The sequence below is a fragment of the Thalassophryne amazonica genome, chromosome 20, assembly GCF_902500255.1.
Source record: "Thalassophryne amazonica chromosome 20, fThaAma1.1, whole genome shotgun sequence".
NCBI lineage: Eukaryota > Metazoa > Chordata > Actinopteri > Batrachoidiformes > Batrachoididae > Thalassophryne > Thalassophryne amazonica.
The window spans coordinates 38,863,830-38,890,345 of record NC_047122.1 but is presented as its reverse complement, the minus strand read 5'-3'; the positions used below and the strand labels follow the sequence as shown (position 1 = coordinate 38,890,345).

The window sequence follows — 26,516 nt, the reverse complement described above, 5'->3', positions numbered from 1 at the left end:
ATCTTTTCTGCACAGACTGAACCAAAGCAAATTTACATGTGGACTCAGTGTGTGCATGCGTTTTGTCACTTGAACTGAATGATCTCCTGCGTGGCCAGTCTGATGAGCTGGTTGAAGTCAAACTGGATGTATTTTCTCCAGTAGCGTCTGTCTTTGCCGTAGATCTGAGCAGGATAACATGGGCTGCCTGAAACACAGACGCATGCACAAGCTATCGTGAACCCTGGTGTTTGTCTGTGCCTGTCAGTGGTAATCTTGAGGGATGGAAGTTTCTAGGAAAGGGACCTCATCTTGTGTGCCAACCATCCCCAAAAAATGACCTCAAAAGATTGATCCTGTAAACTATTTTACTGTAAAATACGCCCAAGTCAACGGAACTTCTTGCTGGTCAATAGCAGCAAATGTGTAAGACTTTTATTGTGAAATGTCAACTTTTTTGCATTGTATTTGACTGTCACAGGAACTGTTCTGAAAATGACCGATGAACAAAAACATCAAAGTGGATGCCATTTGCAAAGAAAGATACAGAAAGGATGAAAGCATTTTAAGTGACTCTTTTTCTGTGTACATCAATTTCTCAACAAAATCACTCTGAACATTCAAGAATGATTCTCTCCAAACCCAGCTACTAAAGTCATATGGCGAAAATTCTGGTATATTTCCATATTTAAATGTGTATCATGGAAAAAAAAATGTCAGTTTTTACAACAACGTGCAGCCCAAAACTCAATGCAACTTATTTTATGCAGACAAGCGTCTGATTAGGCTCACCTATACCATGGAAGATCCTTGCAACAGCTCTGCCGGAGAACTTCTCATCACTTCGATTGGATAGAAAACTTCTTACATCTGCTCTGATCTGATCCTTGAAGTCACACAGCTACAGACAGACACACAAACTCAACATTCAGCCTTAAAAAAATAAAAAATACAGTACAGATGAAAACCAACCAGAACTCCTTAAAACAAGTGTTACCTTAAATTTATCAAGGTGTTCACTGTCCTCTAGTGACAGCGTGAGGTATCTGTCTCGCCTCCTGTCAAAGTACTCAGCCAGAAGGTTTTTCAGCTGAAGACTGCGAGGCTCATCCAAAGCATCAAGGCAGGACGACACACTGCGGAATGCCACACTGAAACACAGCACTTTCTATTAAATACAGCAGGTCGAGGCATATTTTACAGAAAACACTGTGGTGGTGGGTAATAAAACCCACAAACCTTTAACTGTGAGGCAAAAGTTCGAACCACCGTGCTGAAAACAAATCTAATAGCAAAATGGACCAAAGCACTGCATGGAGCACTCATTCCTTCCACAGGTTGCACGGGAAACCTCACAAACAAAAAAAACATGTTTGAAGACATTGTGTACCTCTTGAAGGACTTAAAGCAGGCGGTCAGCTGGTACAGCTGTGTTCTCTCTTGTTCCTGCACTCGATTATGCAGGAACCGGCACACTCTGTCCATCTCCTCATCACTTAGATCACCATGTGAGCGGAAGTAGAAGGAGGGTGAGGAGAATTCCACATGCACGCCACTGCGTCCACCACCTGAGAAGCAGTTACACGTCATAATTAAATCCAACAGTTTCCCTGTGACAGTAAAAATTAAAGACCGAATGCACCATCAATTTTTTTTTTTAAACTGTTTTTATTATGTTGTCACATGTGGTTGATGATTAAGACAAACAGCTTACAGTTCTAAATGTTTTGACAAATCTTATTTTCAGGGAGACTACCTACAGTTAGTCTGGAAAGTATTTACAGTGCTTCACTTTTTCCACATTTCATGTTACAGCCATATTCCAAAATGGATGAAATTCATTTTTTTCTTCAAACTTTTACACACAATAATCCCATAATGACAATGTGAAAAATGTTGAGATTTTTGCACAAATTTATATATATATATATATATATATATATATATATATAAATAAAACCCACATGTATATACACTCAACAAAAATATAAACGCAACACTTTTGGTTTTGCTCCCATTTTGTATGAGATGAACTCAAAGATCTAAAACTTTTTCCACATACACAATATCACCATTGCCCTCAAATATTGTTCACAAGCCAGTCTAAATCTGTGATAGTGAGCACTTCTCCTTTGCTGAGATAATCCATCCCACCTCACAGGTGTGCCATATCAAGATGCTGATTAGACACCATGATTAGTGCACAGGTGTGCCTTAGACTGTCAACAATAAAAGGCCACTCTGAAAGGTGCAGTTTTATCACACAGCATGCTGACAGCAGGAATGTCAACCAGAGCTGTTGCTCGTGTATTGAATGTTCATTTCTCTACCATAAGCCGTCTCCAAAGGCGTTTCAGAGAATTTGGCAGTACATCCAACCAGCCTCACAACCACAGACCACGTGTAACCACACCAGCCCAGGACCTCCACATCCAGCATGTTCACCTCCAAGATCGTCTGAGACCAGCCACTCGGACAGCTGCTGAAACAATCGGTTTGCATAACCAAAGAATTTCTGCACAAACTGTCAGAAACCATCTCAGGGAAGCTCATCTGCATGCTCGTCGTTCTCATCAGGGTCTCGACCTGACTCCAGTTCGTCGTTGTAACAGACTTGAGTGGGCAAATGCTCACATTCACTGGCGTTTGGCACGTTGGAGAGGTGTGCTCTTCACGGATGAATCCCGGTTCACACTGTCCAGGGCAGATGGCAGACAGCGTGTGTGGCATCATATGGATGAGCGGTTTTCTGATGTCAATGTTGTGGATCGAGTGGCCCATGGTGGCGGTGGGGTTACGATATGGGCAGGCGTTTGTTATGGACGAAGAACACAGGTGCATTTTATTGATGGCATTTTGAAAGCACAGAGATACCGTGATGAGATCCTGAGGCCCATTGCTGTGCGATACATCCAAGAACATCACCTCATGTTGAGCAGGATAATGCACGGCCCCATGTTGCAAGGATCTGTACACAATTCTTGGAAGCTGAAAATGTCCCTGTTCTTGCATGGCCGGCATACTCACCGGACATGTCACCCATTGAGCATGTTTGGGATGCTCTGGGCCGGCGTATACGACAGCGTGTACCAGTTCCTGCCAATATCCAGCAACTTCCCACAGCCATTGAAGAGGAGTGGACCAACATTCCACAGGCCACAATTGACAACCTGATCAACTCTATGCGAAGGAGATGTGTTGCACTGCATGAGGCAAATGGTGGTCACACCAGATACTGACTGGTATCCCCCCCAATAAAACAAAACTGCACCTTTCAGAGTGGCCTTTTACTGTGGACAGTCTAAGGCACACCTGTGCACTAATCATGGTGTCTAATCAGCATCTTGATATGGCACACCTGTGAGGTGGGATGGATTATCTCAGCAAAGGAGAAGTGCTCACTATCACAGATTTAGACTGGTTTGTGAACAATATTTGAGGGAAATGGTGATATTGTGTATGTGGAAAAAGTTTTAGATCTTTGAGTTCATCTCATACAAAATGGGAGCAAAACCAAAAGTGTTGCATTTATATTTTTGTTGAGTGTATGTATTCACAGCCTTTGCTGTGAAGCTCAAAATTGAGCTCAGGTGCATCCTGTTTCCACTGATTATTCTTGAGACATTTCTGCAGCCTAATTGGAGTCCACCTGGGGTAAATTCAGTTGATTGGACATGATATGGAAAGGCACACACCTGCCTACATATAAGGTTTCACAGTTGACAGTACGTCAGAGCACAAACCAAGCATGAAGTCAAAGAAATTGTCTGTAGACCTCTGAGACAGGATTGTCTCAAGGCACAAATCCGGGGAAGGGTACAGAGATGTTTCTGCTGCTTTGAAGGTCCCATTGAGCACAGTGGCCTCCATCATCCCTAAATGGAAGACATTCAGATCCATCAGGACTCTTCGTAGAGCTGGCTGCTGGGTCAGGGATGTGACCAAGAACCTGATGGTCACTCTGTCAGAGTTCCAGCATTCCTTTGTGGAGAGAGGAGAACCTTCCAAAGGACAAGCATTTATGTAGCAATCCACCAATCAGGCCTATATGGTAGAGTGGCCAGACAGAAGCCAATCCTTAGTAAAAGGCACATCGCAGCTCGACTGGAATTTGCCAAAAGGCACCCGAAGGACTCTCAGACCATTAGAAACAAAATTCTCTGCTCTGATGAGACTAAGATTGAACTCTTTGGCGTGAATGCCAGGTGTCATGTTTGGAGGAAACCAGGCACCATCCCTACAGTGAAGCATGGTGGTGGTAGCATCATGCTGTGGAGATGTTTTGCAGCAGCAGGAACTGGGAGACTAGCCAGGATTGAGGGAAAGAAGAATGCAGCAATGTACGGAGACATCCTGGATGAAAACCTGCTCCAGAGTGCTCTTGACCTTAGACTGGGGCAACAGTTCCTCCTTCAGCAGGACAATGACCCTAAGCCAAGATATCAAAGGAGTGACTTCAGGACAACTCTGTGAATGTCCTTGAGTGACACAGCCAGAGCCCAGACCTGAATCCAATTGAACATCTCTGGAGAGATCTGAAAATGGCTACGCACTGATGCTCCCCATCCAACCCAATGGACCTTGAGAGACGCTGCAAAGAGGAATGGACAAAACCATTCAAAGATAAGTGCGCCAAGCTTGTGGCATCATATTCAAGACTTGAGGCTGTAATTGTTGCCAAAGGTGCATCAACAAAGTATTGAGCAAGGGTGTGAATACTTACGTACCTGTGATTGCTTTGTTTTTCTATTTTTAATAAATCTGTAAAAAATAATAAAAAAAAATTTAAAAAAAAAATCATGTCATTACGGGGTGTTGTGCGTAGAATTCTGAGGGGAAAAAATGAATTTACTCCATTTTTGGAATAAGGCTGTAACATAAAATGTGGAAAAAGTGAAGTGCTGTGAATACTTTCTGGATGCATCTAGGGGATTTTTTTTTTTTCTCCCAGTAGTGCACCCACACACACCTCTATCAGCACTCCACTGCAGCTGTCTAAGTCCTCGCTTCACAAGCGGAAGCTCCCATCCCATCGTGTCCGCTACCTCAACAACGTCAAATTCCAGCTGGTCACACACCTCCACTCGTTCACCAGCCATCCTCTTTCTAGCCAGCACCACAGCAACAGGCGGGCAGCTGAAAGTAAAAAACAGTTTATAATGTCAGATGACCAAGGCTCAACAACATTTAAAAATACAGTATTGTTTTGAACATGTGTCTCCTCCTCCTCCTCCTAAAAACACAGTTAGACAAGCTGGGGAATGTTATATTCAGGGTCTAGAACAGTGGTGTCCAAAGTATTCCAGAAAGGGCCAGGAGGATGCAGGCTTTCATTGTAGTCACTGACTCCAGCAGGTGACTTCCCTGATTAACATCACTTTGAGCAGATAGGATGAGTTCATCAGTGAAATCACCTGCTGGAGTCAGTGGCTACAATGAAAACCTGTATCATCTTGGCCCTTTCTGGAATACTTTGTACATCACTGGTCTAGACTTTAACTTTTCATATAAATCAGCAACACCTGGTGTTGCAAAATAACTGAAACAAGTGTGCTTCCCAGGGCTGAAAGAACATGCTGCTCTAACTTGCTTACTGTATGACAGAAGCACAGTGTTCGCTGTAAAAAAAAAAAAGCAGCTCAAAATAGGCTATTTAACCTGCAACTGAGAACTTATGATGTAAACTCTGAGCTCATGGTGATAATGGAGCAGAGTCAAACAACTCTCAAGCACCTAAGGAATACAATGTGACATTGCTAGAAGACGCAAAGTCTAAATTAAGTATCTTAAAAATACTAACAGTCAGAAAAGCTAACTGTGGTCCTAAAAGTGGTAGTGGGTCAGTACACAGTTGAAGGGGCAGACCATACTATGTCTTTTTAACAGCACCATTTTCAAACAAAGGAAGTGTGTTTGTTGTTTTTTTTTTTTTTTTAAATAAATAAAGTTGGGGTATAAAACTCTTTTTCCAACAAATATGTCATGAGAATGGGAATTGTGGTGTAATGGAGATGTTACATTCAGAACAACATGGTGCATCAAACTCTTTTGCCCTTCTCCACAAACTAGATGAAAATTTGCTATTTCATACATTTTAGTGATTTTATGGAGCTGTCTTGGTCCGTTGTAGCAGCTGATTTTGCACACAGAAAGCGTGGGGTGCAGAAGTTCCACAAAAGACTGGGGGTGCAGCTCCAGATAGCAAAGTAATGTCTCCACACCTAACAGAGACAAACAAATCATTATTCTCTCTATGACAGAAGAATATAAACTGGTTTCTACTCAAAAGTACTAAAAAAAAAAAAAAAAAAAAAAAAAAAAAAAAAAAAACAGGTACAGAAAACGACTGAATAAATGTCCATGAGCACCTTATGTTTACCTTCCTCTGTGATATCAAGAGCTTCCAAAGTCTGTTGGATGGGAATTGCTCTCTCATGGGTGTGACACACTCGCTCCCTTGGCCAATCACTGCTCTCCACTCCATCATCCCTCATCCAATCACCAGTGTCCATCCCATGCTTGTCTTGATGTTTTATCGAAGAATCAGCTCCCATTGGCATCTTTTTCTTCTCACCCTCCTCTTTTCTATCTTTCTCGTTCTGTTGCAGTGACGCCTCGTCTACATTAGGAGGCGGCAAAACCTTGCAACAGAAGCACAGACTCACTTATGACTTCAAATTACCTCTATCATCATTTTTAAATATTATGATTTTTTCTTGGGGGGGGGGGGGGGGGGGGGGGGGAGATTAAACAGTTGTTTGCTTTATTTCTATGAAGCCAAAACAAATGTGAATAACATTTTTGAGACAACTCTGGCTGATCATTCCAAATCATTTCCAATTCATAAATTAAATGCCATACTGCATTCTGAGATTTTAAATATTCATTATTTACATTTTTTAATCAACTAGTGACAGCGGGGGTTTTGTGTTTGTTTATGAAGCAATTTGCTGGAGTTAAAGTGCCGCATAAATAAAATTATTTTTTTATTATTCAAAAACCTTTTCAACGATAGCATAATTATATAAGGGAACGTCTTCAATTTAAAATAAATGAAAACGGAAGAAAACACTTGGATGAGTGGTAAAATCTCTTGAAGATCAACAAGAAGTCCGTTTGTTGCAAACAAAGGATGCACCGATCCAAAATTTTTCACTTCCGATCCGATCCTGCTACCTGAATTTGGATATCTGCTGATACAGATACTTTTCTGATCTAAAACCAGAGCTCTGTTTGGTCTAATATTATTATTGTTGATTTTATGAGGATTTTCTTAAAAAGGAGACCTGAAAGTTGAGCTACAATTTGCCAAAAGGTGTTGTCACTGCATCCTTAAACTTTGGACATAAACTCTACATGGTGGATCCTTGATCTCTGGACATAAATAGAAATAAACAAAATCTGTAGTTTTTATCAAAAGTATTTCCTTTCAGACATTTTGGCATGAATGTCTTTCCATATATCTGAGCTGAGCTCTTACAGCGGGCTGTGCTGTATGTCGGCATCAGTTTAATTCATAAAGAACACAGGACGTCTCATTTTGGGAAGAAAAAAAAACGTTTTAGTCGATTGTAGTTTATTTTCTGTATTACAGCATTTGGAAAGAGGTCATTTTATTTAAAGCTGCAATTTTGTGTCAACGGAACGGAGGACAATTCTCGTTTCTTGACTACAACATGACAAGAGTCCCAGTTAGTTAGACTTTAATCCACACAAAAGCGACTCACGATATTTTATTGGCTTTGAGGAGTTAAGAAACGGATTTACCGCTTCTGAAGTGCAGCGAATCAAAGAACCACGAGCCAGTGGTTCGAAGCATTGTGTTTCAATGGCTCACGCATCAAAGTGGAGTCGCGCTGCAGAAACGGCTGATTACAGACCCGCTGCAGACCAAACCCTGAATATCCGTAAGACTTTATTCGTACGTCCGTATGACTCTGAAACTCGGAAAAACCCGTATAATTTACAGACAATCCATATAGGTTGACATGTATGGATTTGAGGAAACAAAAATTAATGTTTTGCTAGTTCTTTTAGACGGCGAGATTTTGCAAAAAGACAGAAATCCGTCCAAAGACAGCGAATAAGCATCCATGTGAATTTTCATTTTATAATTACCTTTGCAGCAGAAGCTGTTTGTACGTCTGTGTGGAGAGTTTGATCTGTGGATTGTTTCATGTCTTCTTCAGTGCTTTCACGGTCACAAACATCTATCACGCCCAGAAGCTCAGAGTCTTCAACATCCTCCAGACACACAGACATTTTATTTTTTTATTTCACTCAAGGGAAAGCAATAGTGTACCCATGGGTCTAAAGCAGTGGTTCCCAATCTAAGTCCACTGATTAAAACAGTATTTAGACTAAAGAGACAAATGGAGTCACCTCATGAAGCTCCTGTTGCCTTTGATGTATCAGTTTACATTTGCATGGGGGAAAAACTTTCTGGACCAGCCTCTTTACGGTGTAGTAGTCCACTGTGTCTGCATAGATATGACGACGCAGCTCATGAAGGTCAGCTCCCTGTGCAGGCGTAGACCGAAATCATTAATACAGCAAAGACTGTACAAGTGACGCCATCAAGAAGGTACAATTTACCATCATGCAGAGTATTGAGTATGACATATTCAATTCAGTTTATTTTTATGGTGCCAATCCACAAGTTGCACCAAGAAGCTTCACGTGACTGAAGTCCAACTTTATTATTCCACTTTATGCAACAGAATTTACTTTACTTTCCACGCTGGCATAACGTTGAACACATATGCTGAAGAAACAGAACAGCAGCAAGAGGTGTGGTCATGTTTCTTTAAATCAAAAGATTTGACAGTTTTGGCAGCAATGTGCTGGATGTTTATTGTTCAAGATGTCATTTTGGTGATCGACATCAAACATGGAAGCTGGATTTTTAGCAATATTTCCCCGAGTTACTGAGTAAGAATTCATCAGGTGTAAAACTTATGAAAAAAACAAACAAACATGCAGATTTCTACCAGCTCTGCTGTGGTGAATATCATAGCCAACAAATGGTTACAATTTTTTTTTCTTTTTTTTACCTCAGGATCCAAGAAAAGGTGACAGTGGGCTGGTCCTCCATCTCTACCTGCCCGCCCAATTTCTTGAACATAGCTTTCAAAGCTCTGAAGAAAAAGAAAAAAAAAAAAAACAACAACAACAGTTAAAGGCAGGAGGAGGATTGTGAAAATGCAAGCGCAACCATCACTAATTGACACGTCAAAAGACAATTACTTGGAAACTCACAATCAAATAAAGTAGACATTCGTGAAATGTGCTCAAGAAAACAATGCTCCCAGGGACTTATGTATATTATGAAGTGACACACACATATATACATATATATCTTCATGCTACTGGGCATTCCACTTGTTTGGACAATGTGACACAGCAAGAACTGCAACAAGCATTATAGCTAGACTAAGCTAATATCTTTTATAAGAGAATTTCCAAACATTTTATATATTGAACAAATCCACACAACAGACAGAAACGTCTGCTCAGTGGCTTCAAGAATTAGCTTCCTCTTGAATTGTTGTGCCTGGTATAGTGGGATTAATTAGCCTGTTAGGTTCCGCTTACAAATGCGGCTTTTGAGAAATAAATAATGAGACACAAAATAATTTTTGCTTATTGTTGCATGAATCAGTACAACCACATTTCAAAAATAAATGTGACTTATAGAAAGGGGTGATTAATATGATTTTTTCCTGTTATGACACATTTTTAGAAAACACAGTACATGTAAAAACTTGTGAGAAAAAGCAGCAACACTGTTTTACTGTCATCACAAAACCACATGAAACAGCCAGTTTTAGTAAAGTTGCACCAATTCGTACCTTGGGCATGTTGTAGTGAATGACACCACGGACATCAGATTTATCCAGACCCATGCCGAAGGCCACAGTGGCCACCACGATTCTGAGCTCCCCACACATGAAGTTGTTCTGGACACGACGGCGCTCTGATGCCGACAAGCCAGCATGGTACGACTCAGCCTGCCATTTTAGCGGTTTACGTATCTTCTTTCGTGCTGAATGCAGAGACAGGGTTGTATGAAAATAAGAGGTCTGTTAGAAAAGTATCCGACCTTTTTATTTTTTGCAAAACCCTGATGGATTTGAATCACGTGTGCTTGCATGAGCCAACCTTGAACCTTCGTGCGCATGCGTGAATTTTTTCACGCCTGTCGATTGCATCATTTGCTGGTAAGCAGCCTTTGTGTGAGGATGGGTGTAGTCTCTCGTCGGATTTTCTTTGCAAGGAAATGGCGGAACAACTGGAGCAGCGCGAATGCATCAAATTTTGCCAGAAACTGGACGACAGCCAGGTGGAAACCATTCGGAAGAGTCAGACGGCTTTAGGTGACGATGCTTTGGGCATCACACAGATTAAGGAGCAGTACAACCGGTTTAAAGACGTCCGCACAACAGTGGAGAGCGAGCCACGCTCAGGTCGGCCATCAACATGCAGAAATGACCAGATCATTTCCAAAGTGAACGCTGTGGTGATGCGGGACCGTTGTGTGACTATCTGAGAAATTGCAGAAGAGGTGGAGATCAGCACTTTTTCAGTACATTCCACGTGAAAGAAGATTTGGCCATGAAAAGAGTGGCGGTGAAATCCTTTCCTGAAGCTTCTGACGGCGGAGCAAAAGCACCTCCGTATTGAAGTCTCACAGGACATGCTGGACTCCGAAAAATGATGCCCACCTCTTCCACCATTCGGAAGATTCAGACGGCTTTCGGTGGCTTTTCAGTCATGTGACTATCCGAGAAACTGTGGAAGAGGTGGGCATGTCACAGCATGTCCTGTGACACTTCATCAGGGAGGCGCTTTTGCTCCGCCGTCAGAGGCTTCAGGAAAGAATTTCACCGCCACTCTTTTCATGGCCAAATCTTCTTTCACAGTGGAATGTACCACAGTGGATGTCCACCTCTTCCGCACACGAAGGTTCATGGTTGGCTCATGCAAGCACAGGTGATTCAAATCCATCAGGTTTTTGCAAAAAATAAAAAGGTCGGATAATTTTCTAACAGACCTCATAAAAATAAACAGAATTCTCTAATTCTAAAACATGAAAAGCAGCAAGTTAAACAAAAATCCAAACAAGTACACACTTACCCAACTCTTTTTTTCTATGTCCTATGGGGTTGCTTTGTGTCTGGCTGTTGTCTGTAATTTGGAAGTTTTCCTTTACTAGCACCCCCTGTAGGCAGGTCCTAAGCAGTGCTGCCACACGAACAGTCTCCTCCCTTCTGGTGCAGTAAACAATGATGGAGTCCAGGCAACCAAAACGATCACCTTTCAGTAAAGACACTAAAGCCTTAGAAAGACAAATAACAGAAAAGAGAACCAAAATAAGAATTACAAAAACATATTACTTAAAAGTGCATTTAATACCAGCAATTGTCAATGCATTTAAAAATAAAATACCTGATCCTTTTCTCTGTCCATGGACACAGACAAGTGCAGGTTTGGAGGCACTGCTGCAGATCTCACTGCAATTCCATCTTGATCACTAATGTCCAGATGTCGAGCTATGTCCAAAGCGGTGGACAACGTGGCTGTAGCAGTGAGTCCCAGCAAGCACTGTACTCCCAAACGCTCCCGCAGTACCTACAAAAACAAAGTATCTGTGAGACTTGTCACTGCTTGATCATGAATACGAGCTAGCCCGATATATCAGAGTGTCCAGTGTGCTGCAACATCAGCCTAATTTAAATTGGCGTCTAACAATCACCGACCTTACAGAGCCGCAGGTAGCATGGCCTGAAGTTATGCGACCACTCTGACACACAATGAGCTTCATCTATGCAGGCAAAAGCCACAGGAGGGAGTTCATGTGCAGAAGGCAGACACCCTGAACCTGAACCTCCTCCACCAACCAGGGCCTCTGGAGACAGGAGCAACACACACACCTGACCTGATTTCACCTGGAAGGAAAAAAACAGACCTGTGTTTAAAATAACTGATCAAAGGAGATACTGTGACTACACACTGATGCTCAGGCCACTTTTCTATGCAATGACACCAATTTGCAATATTTAAATGTGTGTCACTGTTACCAAAATACATGTGGCTGGTGGTGATAAGCCAAAGATTTGGCATAAACCTCTAAGTACAGCTTCTCACAAAACGTGAGACACTGGGGAAAATTGTAGTGGTCGCAAATTTAATAAAAAATTAATAATGAACGGAGACAATCTTGACGTGTGGCACTCAACTATTCCTGGAAACGTATTGTAGACTTTAAGAATAAAAACAGAAAAAGGAGGGAGGGGAAGTCAAGTAAACCAAGCAGGGTTTGTAGCAGATTCTTACTTTCTGACTTTTGTATGAAAACACACATTCTGGTGTTTACATGAGTGAGTGTGTGTGTGTGTGTGTGTTACCTTTTCAACTGTAGCTTCTCTCTGTTTCATTGTCATATTAGAGTGGATACAAGCTGCCCGCAGTTTTGCAGGCAGCCCAGAAAGCTGCACACACAGGGCAAACATTTACAACAGTAAAAGACCATATTTATTCCCAGTTATTCACCTACAATTAGCAATAAAAAGAATGTTACCTTGGTTCTACATATACCTGATCATCCATAAGCGAGACAAGAGGTGAAATGACCAGGGTGATGCATTTTGAACGCTGTGCATATAAATAGGCTGGGAGCTGATAGCACAATGATTTACCCATCCCTGTTGACAAGACTACAAGGGTAGAAAGACCTGCAGAAAAGGAACAGCAGACTATACAACCCCTGGCAAAAATTATGGAATCACCGACCTTGGAGGATGTTTATTCAGTTGTTTAATTTGTAGAAAAAAAGCAGATCACAGACATGACACAAAACTAAAGTAATTTCAAATGGCAACTTTCTGGCTTTAAGAAACACTGTAAGAAATCAGGAAAAAAAAAATTGTGGCAGTCAGTAACTGTTACTTTTTTAGACCAAGCAGAGGGGAAAAAAAATATGGAATCACTCAATTCTGAGGAAAAAATGATGGAATCATGAAAAACAGAAGAACGCTCCAACACATCACTAGTATTTTGTTGCACCACCTCTGGCTTTTAGAACAGCTTGCAGTCTCTGAGGCATGGACTTAATGAGTGACAAACAGTATTCTTCATCAATCTGGCTCCAACTTTCTCTGATTGCTGTTGCCAGATCAGCTTTGCAGGTTGGAGCCTTGTCATGGACCATTTTCTTCAACTTCCAAAGATTTTCAATTGGATTAAGATCCGGACTATTTGCAGGCCATGACATTGACCCTATGTGTCTTTTTGCAAGGAATGTTTTCACAGTTTTTGCTCTATGGCAAGATGCATTATCATCTTGAAAAATGATATCATCCCCAAACATCCTTTCAATTGAAAAGTGTCCAAAATATCAACGTAAACTTGTGCATTTATTGATGATGTAATGACAGCCATCTCCCCAGTGCCTTTACCTGACATGCAGCCCCATATCATCAATGACTGTGGAAATTTACATGTTCTCTTCAGGCAGTCATCTTTATAAATCTCATCGGAACGGCACCAAACAAAAGTTCCAGCATCATCACATTGCCCAATGCAGATTCGAGATTCATCACAGATTATGACTTTCATCCAGTCATCCACAGTCCACAATTGCTTTTCCTTAGCCCATTGTAACCTTGTTTTTTTCTGTTTAGGTGTTAATGATGGCTTTCATTTAGCTTTTCTGTATGTAAATCCCATTTCCTTTAGGCGGTTTCTTACAGTTCGGTCACAGACGTTGACTCCAGTTTCCTCCCATTCGTTCCTCATTTGTTTTGTTGTGCATTTTCGATTTTTGAGACATACTGCTTTAAGTTTTCTGTCTTGACGCTTTGATGTCTTCCTTGGTCTACCAGTATGTTTGCCTTTAACAACCTTCCCATGTTTGTATTTGGTCCAGAGTTTAGACACAGCTGACTGAACAACCAACATCTTTTGCAACATTGCGTGATGATTTACCCTCTTAAGAGTTGATAATCCTCTCCTTTGTTTCAATTGACATCTCTCGTGTTGGAGCCATGATTCATATCAGTCCACTTGGTGCAACAGCTCTCCAAGGTGTGATCACTCCTTTTTAGATGCAGACTAACGAGCAGATCTGATTTGATGCAGGTGTTAGTTTTGGGGATGAAAATTTACAGGGTGATTCCATAATTTATTCCTCAGAATTGAGTGAGTCCATATTTTTTTCCCCTCTGCTTGGTCTAAAAAACTAACCGTTACTGACTGCCACAATTTTTTTTCCTGATTTCTTATAGTGTTTCTTAAAGCCAGAAAGTTGCCATTTGAAATGACTTTAGTTTTGTGTCATGTCTGTGATCTGCTTTTTTTCTACAAAATTAAACAACTGAATGAACATCCTCCGAGGCCGGTGATTCCATACTTTTTGCCAGGGGTTGTAGATAAACAGAGGTGTATACACAAATATACTGTTACTGGATTTAGCATATGTAGGTGCACAAACCCGACAGGATCCTCATAATGGCTTCCTCTTGCCCTTGTCTAAACGACTCATAGCCAAGTTCTCTCAGAGCTGCATACACCTCAGTAGGTGTCCCTAACCCACACACACACAAAAAAACACCACACATCTCATTAGTTTTATTCATAATCTACCATATTTTCTGGACTATAGGTCTCAGGTTTTTTTAACAATAGTTTGGGAGATCCTGCGACTTCTATTCCAAAATAATTTATATATGGAAAGATAGTGCATTATCATATATGGCCACTAGATGGGACCATCTGCAAGCATGACAAGCTGCTCCTGTATACTGAATGAGATACTATGATTCACAGTCCTGAACAAGAGGTGGTGGCAGCACAACGTTAAACTGGATGCCTACTGCCGTAAAACAAAAACAACATCTGAATGAAAACGGTTATGCAACTTGGAATACAAGTATATTTAAGAAATCATGCTCTCAAACTGAAAGACCATACTTTCAAATGAAAAGAGGGAATATACCAAAAAACACTTATTTGGACTGTGTGACAAGAACAGCAATGGTGGGCCAGCAAGCCAAACATGTGATACATGTCTGCATTACAAAATAAATAATGCATTGAGTTTTCTAAATTTTAATTACACCGCATGTTTGCCTCACCTATGATCACCTGTTCAGTGGTGACAAGAACTAGCTTACTCGCATTATGTGTCTCACAGAATAAGCTTGTTAGCTTCTGATCTCTAATGCAGTTGTTAGTTATAAATAAATAAATAATGTGCAGATTAAAATAATTTTGCTTCTTGTTGCATGGAGTAGCACCACACTTCAAAATTAAATGTGATTTATACACATGGGTCATATTTTTTCCTCTTTATGATGCATTCTGGGCAGGTGCAACTAATACTCCAGCGCAACATATAGTCCGGAAAATATGGAACAGAATTAGAAAGGTGTGGTTTCAATCAAATGGTGTATTGTGTCTTTACCTTGGACTTTCCCGTCATCTTTAAGATCATAAAGTGGTTCCATTGGCGGTGGAGGGGCAGGGCGTTCATAATCAGGGCGAATCACATTTAACAACTGATCGTCCTTATGGCTACTGTCCACTCTGTCCTGTCTCTGCGGATCTTCCTTTACATGGTCTACTGCAACAACACACATGTACGAGGTCTATTAGAAAAGTATCCAACCTCATTATTTTTTCAAAAACCATATGGATTTGAATCACGTGTGATTGCGTCAGACAAGCTTGAACCCTCGTGCGCATGCGAGAGTTTTTCCACGCCTGTCGGTTGCGTCATTCGCCTGTGAGCAGGCTTTGAGTGAGGAGTGGTCCAGCCCCCTCGTCGGATTTTCATTGTCAGGAAATGGCGGAATGATTTGGGCTTTTTTTCCCATCAGAATTTTTTCACAAACTGTTAGAGACTGGCAGCTGGAAACCATTCGAAAAATTTATCTGGCTTTCGGTGAAAATGTTCCGGGCTTGGTAGAGAATAAGGAGTGTTACTGTCGCTTTAAGGACGGCCCCCAGTGGTTGTGGGGCGCGCCGCGCTCCAAAGCCGCCATCGACACGCTGAACGACCATTTCATTTCTAAACAGATGGCTGTCTGGATCCGTGACCATCGTGTGCAATTTCTCTGGTTATCACAAGAGCTGGACATCAACCATTTTCCGGCAGATTTCACTTTTAACAAGAGATTTTGTCATGGAAAGCCGAGCGGAGGCTTCGCGCATCACGATGGATTCGCTACTGGAGCGAGACAAAACCACCTCCGTTTTGGTCTCACAGGACGGCTTTGAGATGGCGTTCAGACAGCTGTCGGTGGTTTTTCCATCGAGTGATTATCCGAGAAATTGTGGATGTGCCTGGACATGCCAGAACATGTCCCGTGAGGCTTTATCACGGCGTTGCTGTGCACCATGCGGCACTGCCGCGACACGCGGAATTCCTCCGCATGTCTGTCTCAATGTGCCGAAAAAGTGCTGATGTCCACATCTTTTCACAATTCCTGTGCTAGTCAGACGACGTCCCGGATAAAACACAGTGTCCAGTTTGGAAATGAACGGCACATTCCACTGTTACAGGAGTTTTTGTCATGGAAAGAGGAGCGGAGGCTTCGCGCATCGCGCCGGTACCGCATGGCGCACAGCAACGCCGTGATGAAGCCTCACGGGACATGTTCTGGCATGTCCAGGCACATCCACAATTTCTCGGATAATCACTCGATGGAAAAACCACCGACAGCTGTCTGAACGCCATCTCAAAGCCGTCCTGTGAGACTGAAACGGAGGTGTTCCTTTGTCTTGCTCCATCAGAAAATCGGTCGTGACGCGCGAAGCCTCCGCTCGGCTTTCCATGACAAAATCTCTTGTTAAAAGTGAAATCTGCCGGAAAATGGTTGAGTCCAGAGAAATGGCACACGATGGTCATGGATCCAGACAGCCATCCGTTTAGAAATGAAATGGTCGCTCAGCCTGTCGATGGCGGCTTCAGAACGCGGCGTGCCCCACAGCTGCTGGGGGCCGTCCTTAAAGCGACAGTAACACTCCTTATTCTCTACCAAGCCCGGAACATTTTCACCGAAAGCCAGATAAATTTTTCTAATGGTTTCCAGCTGCCAGTCTCTAACAGTTTGTGAAAAAAGTCTGATGGAAAAAAAAGCCCAAATCATTCCGCCATTTCCTGGCAATGAAACAACGACAAGGTGGCTGGACCACTCCTCACTCAAAGCCTGCTCACAGGCGAATGACGCAACCGACAGGTGTGGAAAAACTCACGCATGCGCACGAGGGTTCAAGCTTGTCTGACGCAATCACACGTGATTCAAATCCATATGGTTTTTGAAAAAAAATAATAAGGTCAGATACTTTTCTAATAGACCTCGTATAAGAGTATTCACAAAAACAAATATCTGTGACAGTACAACTGAACATTTTTCAGCAGGCTCTAGTGCTGTGAAGCTGTAATGATTACTGCAGCAACACATCAAGACTTGAAGAAATAAAGTGATACATGTATGACAACCAGTACTGATCATATTTTGCATATCGATCAAATGAAAACCATCCAACCTTAAGATTCATCTTTAGATGAACATGCAGTTAATTTAGGTTGAGAATGTTGCAGCTGGCTTTTCTGAAAGGAACATTTCATCATTAAGACAAGTTGCACATTTATAAGATGGCCTTTGGTGATCTCAAAGAGGACGTTTTGGGCATCAGAGTAGTAGAAGAGTTTAACAATAGAGGGGCACCGATCATTATCGGCCGATCACGCCTTGATCGGTTTGATCGGTAAAATGCGCCGATCAAAAGGACCGATCACAACAGTGCAGGCAGTAGCGCAGGGAGTGCTTGGTCCTGTCATGACAGGCTTTCCTCTGTGACGTAAACTCATTTTGACTTCTGATATGAGCTGGACGGACAAGGAGAGCAGTCGCCATCATCTAATGTAGTCCATGTCCGTCCAGGTCATATCAGAAGTCAAAATGAGTCAAATGGCTCCGAGAGCTCTAAATAGACTGCTGTGTAATGAATGGAACCACACTTCCATCTAGTGGATATCCAGTGTGCGTGGGTGTGTATTTGTGAATCAGTAGGCATTTGTTTGTGGATCTGTGGATTTCACAAAAAGAATGTCTCAAAATTACGTCACAGAGGAAAGCGATGAATGCATGTAATTGGTGATCCACAAATGCTGAAACTCAATTCACAAATACAATTTCCAGTTTTACAAATGTAATTTTTTCTTTTTTTTTTAACAAATTAAGTTTTATATTTGCAAAGACCAATTTACAAGTTACAAATATGAAATTTGCATTTGTGGATATCTCAATACATTTGCAAATCAATGATTATTTGTAGATCACCCTGTGTGCATTTACAAATATTAATGAGAATTTTAACCCCATAGAATGAGGGCTGTATTTTACATTCTCAATGTATTCTCTGTAGGCTGTAACCTGAGCAACATGAAACATGGAAAAAAAAAAACGCTTGCTGGTAGAACAAAGTCAGTGTACTAAAACAAAAGGTGGCAGTTTATTTTAGTGTCTTTATTTGAATGCATGTTTTTTGTTTTCATCATTAAGTTTTAATGCAAAAATAGTCCTATACATTAGACCTATATTCTTATTTTGGGCATGATCCAAATATGTACTTGATCGGTATCGGAAGATCATAATTTCAGTGATCGGCCTAAAAAATCCTGATTGGTGCACCCCTATTTAACAACATTTAAAATACATTCCCAAAACAGTATCCCGTACACCATTTAGAATCCCTCGGCTATACAACAAGATTGGTGACTGAAAAACAAGCAATTTCCCTGAAAAAGTAGATTGAGGCAATAAAATCTTCAATAGGCTTCTTCACCACCACATGCATCACTGACATTATTATAATGACCATTCCACAGCTTGTTCTGTTGATACAGTTTTCATGATGTTACTGAGCCATTTCACAAAAAGAACAGGTGAATGTCACCAAACTTCAGTAGCCCACTCAGCCAAGGGGCAACCATGCACAAGAGCCTTGTTGTGGAAATACAGTATTACAAACAATGATCCACAAAGGTGCAAAGCAGGATGTGACAAAAGTAATACCAGGCATACCAAGTGGCTGTTCTCGCAGTGTTCCTGTTGCCCTGGCAACCTCCTCCAGGGTGGGAAGCTCAAATGGTTTGTCTTCCTCTGGCTTGTCCACACAAACAGGAGGTGGAGGGGCTACAAGAAATAAAGTTGGATGTTTTGGTGAGCAGAATAATATGGAGTCAAATGTGATGACATGTAAGATCTGGCAAACAAAACTTTCTCTGCCTTCAGGTGCAGCAGTTTTCACTAAACGAACATGTCTCCACATTACATTGACTCATGTTGCAGTGTGTATGTAATGCGCATGTGTTATTAGCATGGCTCAGCTTCATGTATTAATTAACTGATTAAAAAAAACTAATTGTGAGGGATGAAGATTTAATTTAATCTGAACATGTATGAAGACATTTGCATTGTGTGCATGTGATATATTGTGAGTTACCTCGTCCTTTGCAGTCGACGGCCCAGTGTCCAACCCCTCCACATTTGTAGCAGGTGTCACCATGGCGACCAAATCCACCTGTAAATCCACCTCGTCGTCCTCTACCATAATAACTGCCACCTCCACCAAAACGCTCACCTTTCAGCTGAAATTTCTGCATGTACATCTGGAAAACAGATTCACACCTGTTTTAAGCCCAACAGGTCTTGGTGGCAATGGTTAAAGTGGATGCATGGCACAGTTTCTTCGTTAGCCTTATTTAAATTTTCAGCACATTAATTTACAACAAAACAAAAGATTTTTAAAAAGTGCTTTTTATATTTAGCATCGTCTTCAGCAGACACATTTGTTCAGAAAAGTGTGGACAGTGAGTGAGCAAGAGGCTGAGATTGGTGTATATTTTCATCCCAATTTTCCTAACATTCACTGATTATAAACAACCTCACACATGCAGAACACACCTGTTTACGTAATGCCACCCCTCTTAATGCAAATCCTTTGACGTGAGATTTCTTCTTCAGATTAATCTTCACAAAGTTGCCCTCTGCATTTTTCATGCTTCTGTTGAAATAAAGAAAATCTTGACACATTCCAGCAGCAAAAATCAATCTAAAACCAAATGGAGCGCTGCTATTGACGGCACTGGCTCTTTACAATAAACAGGCTTGATGGATGAAGGCTGCAGCCACTCATCTCCACTACACAATACATACAGTATTTGCTGGAGTATAAGTCACTTTTTTTAACTACTTTGAGAGGTTCTGTGACATACACACCGGAACATAGGGTATGCAGAAATTACAAAAAAAAAAGAAGAAGAAGAAAAAAAAGATCATTTGAGGACAGTTGTCAATCTCACAGCCACTAACATTTGAAACTTGCATAAATCCCGATATAGTCCACATCTGGAATATACCACCTCAGAGTTCTCGCCAGAGCAGTTGAGCATAGGGGGCCCCTATGCTGTGATTTGGATCCCCTATGCTATGATTTAACCAGCAAGGCGGGGGTTCTGTTTTATTTTTCCCTTTTTTAAAGGATGTTGCACATTATTTAATGTCCCAGTTCGCAACACAAAGTGGCCCTCAATACTCTCACCTGCAACGCTCCTCATGCGGCTATGCCCTGCTAAGTTCCCCCTATGCTGTGAAAAAATCCTGGTGAGAACCTTGCACCCCAAATATTGCACCATTCCCAATTTCTCCAATCGCATCCACAGAAGAGTGTAACTCCTTCAGAGTTGTCATCAGTGTCTTGGTGGCTTCCCTCACTAGTCTCCTTCCTGCATGGTCAATCAAATTTTGAGAACCACCTACTTGACACATATTTTCCATGATTGATGTAAATTAAGTACAAGAGACATACTCAGTGATGTGGAAATGTTCATGTATCAATTTCCTAATTTGTCTCAAGAAAACTGGCTGTAAAAATGATTTAATCCCTATAATGCCATCTTTTTTACAATATGTTGCAGACCCAAAATGCAGGAATGTATGTTTATTAACATATGAAATGAAGTTGAAAACACAAAACCAGAAACATCTTGGGTTCATACAGTCTACAATAATATAGAAGTCAAAATAAATGCAAGGGTCACTGCGTTTATGTTTTTTGTTTGTATTTTCCATGGAGACCTTCTGATTCTCAGGCACAAACATGCCACATGTTAGCATAAATTAAAGTGAGCACTGCTAACACAAAACTCAAGAATTATGAATTATCAGCAGTCTTACCTGAATCTGGCAGGCTGCGACTGATGCCGGCTTTTAGCTTCAAATTCCTCCTGGATTTCTCCTAATAAGTTCTCCTGTGGAGCCTTGATCGGAGTGAATCTGTTTTTAGTGATCATTACTGCATTCCCATTAAAAAAAATGTATACGCAATAACACCACAGTATGTGTATTTTACCTTTTCTGGTACTTTAGTTTCTTTCTCCTCTGTATCTTCATGTTCCACATTCTTTTTGTTGGATTTCTTTTTCCTGCCTCCTCTTTCAGCCGGTTTGGAGTTTACATCAGAGCTCTGCTCTCTCTCTTTGCTCTTCCTCTGCCTCTTACTCACTCCTCTCTCCTCCTCTGTCACCTCCTCTTCTCTCAGTCTCTTTGTGCCTCTTCTTTTAGTATCTTTGGATTTCAACCCGTTCTCGCCGTCGTGTGGCATTGGCTGTGGTACAAGCTGACTTTCCTTCTCTTTGCCTTCCTTCATCTCCATACCTTCCTTCCCTTCACTTTTTCTAGTGCGGTGTAGCTTTGGAGTATCATCACTGACTATTCTGTCCTCAATAATACTCTTCGACTCTTCATTTCTTGTCAAGCCTGTTGTCTCTGTCTTTTCTTCTATTTCTGCTTTTCCTCTTCCTCCTTCAGTCACCTGGTTTCCTGCTCCAGGCTTCTCCTCCGCCCCCATCTCCCCAAACACCTGACACCTCTCAAGCCACTTTCTGTCCAGTAAAGTCAGCCTGCTAACTTTAGGTTTTCCTTGGATGCCCCTACCTTCTAATCCTCCTCCCAAACCACCTACACACTGTGGGCTTCCTCTTAGTCCAACCAGTGTTCCAGAACCTGTAGGATCTAAGCTCCCATTAAATATGATACCATTTAATTTCATGTCTCCTGAAAGTCCTTCAGTTTTGTTTAATCTTGCTGCATCTCCTCTCTGACCTGCCTCACTACGTGGAGAAGGTAGTGATGACAGCAGGGCAGCGGATCTGACTGGCGAATGATCCTGATTGAAAATGTGGAGATTCTCACAGGTAATGCCTGGAGTAATAACACCCTCAGTACCAGCATCATTATGACTGTAACTTGGGGCAACATTTAGAGATCCATCACAAGACGCTGGTTCAAATGGTTGAAACGGCTCGTCTGGCTCTGTAGGATGTGATGCTTGTGAAGATGGAGACCCATCAGAACTCTTCACTCTGCAAACATGAGCACAATTAAAGGTGAACAAGACTATGCGTAGTGACGTGGACGGGTAACTTCAAATGTGACAGCAATGTTTCTTGTTGCATTGTTTAAAAATGAAAAAAAGTTTGAAATACAAATCAATATGTGGAGTATGTAACTGATCTGTATACGCTCCCAAAAACTGCCAAAGATTTAAGTTATTTTGGCAGGGTAACCATTGCTGAAACCTGACAAGTATATAATGTACATCTATACTAGATGTAAGTTACATGTGAAGTCAGCAATATGACATTGCACCAAACACCAACCTAGCACAAAGCCAATTACACAACATATTATGTAAAGACTAACGTTACTAAAATAAAGTGCTGCAACACAATGACAGTATTTACCAATTATGAACTGTAAATGGATTAAAAAGACATAATTTAAGAGGACCTTGGAACATGTTTCTCAATATTTTCCCAACAATTTCTCCAAGGAAAGAATAATGATTCAACAGATTATAGCCAAATTTATTACTCATACTCATATACTCATATTAATAAATACTATCAATAGTTCGCTATTGTTAACTGAGAGACTTTATAAATTTCATTAAATTCATTTAAAAAATGTACTCAAAGATTTTGGGGAACTTTGGCTATATTAGAGTGGATTTATTCAAGGGGCTTGTGCTAGTATCTACTAATATAAGCAACAGATTGGTCATTGGTGTCCGGCAGCAGCCTATACTCAAGGTTCTTCAAATGGAGCAATATCACCAGCAGGTGGACATTTACCATTAATGCAGGTACAATACAGTTTGCCCAAGAGATGTAGTAACATAAATATAGATATCATGGTCTCATTTCTTCAATCTTTTCAATTACCTCTGTGAGAAAGGCTTAGAGTGAGATGGCCAAGACTTGTACTTGCTCAATATATGAGTGACAGATTCAGGACTTTCAGAAACTGGATTGCCCCTCTTCTCAGCCTGTCGATCCTTCAAAAGGTTTACAGGCGTCCGACCAGAAATAAATGGTTTCTTCAATGAGACTGGATGCTCCTAATTAAAAAAAATTAAAATAATTTATTAATTAATTGTAGTATTATAAATTCAAAGAAATTTAATCATTTATGACCAGTCTGTCGCTCTATCCTGCCAATGGGCCTCATGTATCAACGTTGCATACGGCAATATTTGAGCGTATATGGCGTGTACGCCAAAATGGCTGCGCTACTTGACATTTATCAATGTGGTCATTGGCGTACGGTGCGCTGAAAATATACACCAAGTCGGGAGGTGGTGTAAATTATACACCAAAATGAACCAGCACTGGAATCCACATAAAAATGAAAATGATCAACATGATAAACAGTGCCATTATACAAATCAATGCATATGTTACATAAATAACACTTTCTTGATTATACTACATAATAATTAATACAAATCCCGCTTTTGCGGGACTGTTGGTCTATGGAGCACGATCCGTGGCCACAGCGCTGACCGCAAAGAAAGCGCTGCTCGCCTTTTTCTCCAGACTTCGAGCCTGGAGCCAGAGCAGCGCTGAGCTTAACTTTATGTGGTGTGATCGTTTTAGACAATGGAATTGATAATTACAACTGTAGTGTTGTCATTCCCTTCGCCCGTGCTGCAATCAGGTTTTGTTTTCTCCATTCGTTTGTTAACATAAAATAAATAAAGAAATAAATTTAAAAAATAAAGAAATCTGAAAAATAAGGCGTGTCTTATTAACTGAGCTAGCAAATATCCACGTCAAGAATTATTGACATGTGAAAAGAGAATAACACTTTTTTTATTATACTACAAAACAATTAATACGACGGCCGCTTTTGACGCTCTATTGGCACGCGTCGTGATTGGTGAAGTTCGTTTTCTTTGCCGTCTTCCTGGCTTCCATGTCATGAAATGAGGGTGTGTCTGAAGTGGAGTCTGAATATTTATGGGCGTGTTCATTATAATTACGATTGTTTTCACCCGCCGCATTTATCAAGGTCATGTCGGGCGTACGCCACAAATAGGCAGGTGCGCACTGCTTGATACATGTCACGGCAACTTTGGTGTACTTCAAATTTACAACGGAAATTTACACCACAAGTGCGCAACGTTGATACATGAGGCCCAATGTGAGAGTGTCTCACCTTACTGAGTGTGGACAGGTTGTTTTTAAGTTTCAGGCCATAATATTGGGCAGAGGCTTTAAGTTTGTCTTTGTCCAGAGGTGTCAAAGTGGGAGAAGATGCCGGCAAGGAAGTGCGATTCAAATGTGCACCCCAACACTCAGCTTTCTAAATACAGACAACAGCATGATCCATCACAAATGCAGCTGTTAAACAAGTCCATGTTAATATACTTTGACATTTTCTTCTGCAGAAACATACAAAAATGATTGTCAAGTACCTCCAGTGTATTCCTGCACTGTTCAGTGTGTCCACTGGACCTGCTGTTTATCTCTCTGGCTTGTTTCAGACTGCGGTACTCCTTATATAGATCTTGATTATAGATACAAAACACATTCTTGGGTCCCCAAAAATTCTACTGTATGAATAGTATCATCAAGAACTTATATTTGTTTATATGCAGTAATTTATGGGCTGAACATACTCCTGGTCTCCTCAGGGGCTTGGTCAATGTCGTCCTAGAAACACAGGACATCATAAGCACCACCGGTAACAGTTATCAAGTCGAGCTAAAGTAATACATGCTTGGAAGTAACTGACACTTTTCTCTTTGGGTTAAATCATAGAAACAACATGAAAAGCTCTAGAAAAAAAGGCCTTTATTGTCATTATACCACAAAATTTGCCCTCTGCATTTAACCTAACATAATTACAGTTAGACACCATCCAAACACGAGGAGCAGCCACAGTCCAGCACCTGGGAACCAACTACAGATGTAGAGATGCTGCTTTGGTCAAGGGCAGAGAAAGGAGCAGACCCTAAATAAACATGTTTTTGAAAGAGGGATAAAACCAGAGTGCCCAAAAGAACGCCACTCAGAAACGGGGAGAACATGCAAACAGTTCAAAGTGAAGTCACCCCACTGCAAACTCACCCCAGGTGAAATCACCCCACTCTAGTAACACAATGTTTCAATTCTATGGCTTCTGATGTGGGAGTATGAGAAAATGAGCCAAAATTTAGTTTTTAAAAGGTGGGGGAAAAAATTACTTAGCAATGACCCCACCCCAAAGGCATTATATAAAAAGAAGCATTAATTTCAAAGAGCTGAGACTGCCAATAATAATATTAACAAGGCTGCCACTAAGGGTTATTTAAAAATCCATCAAAGAAGAAAAATATTCAATTAGTTGTTAGGTCCATAAAATTCTACAAAACAGTGAAAACTGTCGACTAAGTGTTTTCCAGAACTAAATATGATCTCTTCAAATGTCTCCTAATGTCGACAGCCAAAAATGATTCAGTTTACTGCCAGAGAGGAGTAAATTACTAAAATAAACCTGAAATTATTTACATTTAAGAAGCTGAAATCAGATCATTTCAATATTTAAAAGAATTATTAATAAATCATGTCAAATGACCAAGACACACCGTTAGAACTTTATCTGATCAACTTTTGGAGGATTAATGAATTTTTCTACACTGATTATCGGATATATTTATTTTTAAAAGGTCATTTTTTTATTTATTCTAAACCTATTTTACGAAATACATTTAATCAATCAATAAATTAAGGCTAATTAATAGATAGTAAGCACCCAAAAAACTGCAGTAACATGAAGCTGTAAAAGTTTGTTGCCGTTTGTCAGGTCTGAGATGTTTCAAAATCACCTTGGTGGGTTTTCTCTGGTGCTCTTTGACAAAACTCTGCTCCCAGTTTTTCAGTAGAATCTTCACCTTGTCGTAACGATCCATGTTGTTTTTACATGAACCCGAACGCAGGAAACAGCTACATGTACACAGCTAGCTTAGCATTAGCGAAGACTCCGCCTTCAGAAACCATTAGTTTGGGTCGTCCTCGATTCCGTAAGCACGGAAAACTTCTGACTCCTCATTCCACCGATAAAGTTTTTATAAACGTCAACAGTTCGTTCATTAAAGTCGAAATCTAGCAGCATCACCGACTCTGTGTTTAGGAATTTCCCGCT

The 26,516-nt window shown here is 40.9% G+C and overlaps 1 protein-coding gene across 3 annotated transcripts; it reads right to left on the bottom strand.

Moving 5' to 3' along the window:
• On the bottom strand, positions 1 to 26,516 carry recql4 (RecQ helicase-like 4). 3 transcript variants are annotated; one of them, XM_034161032.1, is made up of 29 exons: positions 26,200 to 26,516; positions 25,012 to 25,045; positions 24,808 to 24,899; positions 24,549 to 24,695; positions 23,273 to 23,448; positions 21,705 to 22,411; positions 21,400 to 21,671; positions 21,225 to 21,307; positions 19,953 to 20,052; positions 19,492 to 19,657; positions 19,071 to 19,181; positions 15,443 to 15,601; positions 14,471 to 14,563; positions 12,577 to 12,713; positions 12,387 to 12,470; positions 11,739 to 11,927; positions 11,428 to 11,610; positions 11,116 to 11,317; positions 9,831 to 10,024; positions 9,033 to 9,116; positions 8,362 to 8,499; positions 8,098 to 8,223; positions 6,359 to 6,620; positions 6,071 to 6,200; positions 4,949 to 5,115; positions 1,370 to 1,547; positions 977 to 1,130; positions 772 to 880; positions 2 to 187 (listed from the first exon to the last, which is right to left on the bottom strand). In XM_034161032.1, exons 1-29 carry the CDS (start codon positions 26,281 to 26,283, stop codon positions 66 to 68), a joined length of 4,683 nt encoding a protein of 1,560 aa, XP_034016923.1. In that variant the 5' UTR covers positions 26,284 to 26,516; the 3' UTR covers positions 2 to 65. The 3 variants fall into 3 exon arrangements, with proteins under 3 accessions (XP_034016921.1, XP_034016922.1, XP_034016923.1); XM_034161030.1 differs by having other exon boundaries at positions 1 to 187; positions 21,400 to 22,411; XM_034161031.1 differs by having other exon boundaries at positions 1 to 187; positions 15,443 to 15,598; positions 21,400 to 22,411.

Coding starts and splice junctions, on each gene's coding strand:
- recql4 (XM_034161030.1), bottom strand. CDS start 26,283: ATGGATCGTTACGACAAGGTGAAGATTCTACTGAAAAACTGGGAGCAG. Junction 25,046..26,199: donor ACCAGAGAAAACCCACCAAG/GTGATTTTGAAA, acceptor CTGTGTTTCTAG/GACGACATTGACCAAGCCCC. Junction 881..976: donor AACACCTTGATAAATTTAAG/GTAACACTTGTT, acceptor GTCTGTCTGTAG/CTGTGTGACTTCAAGGATCA.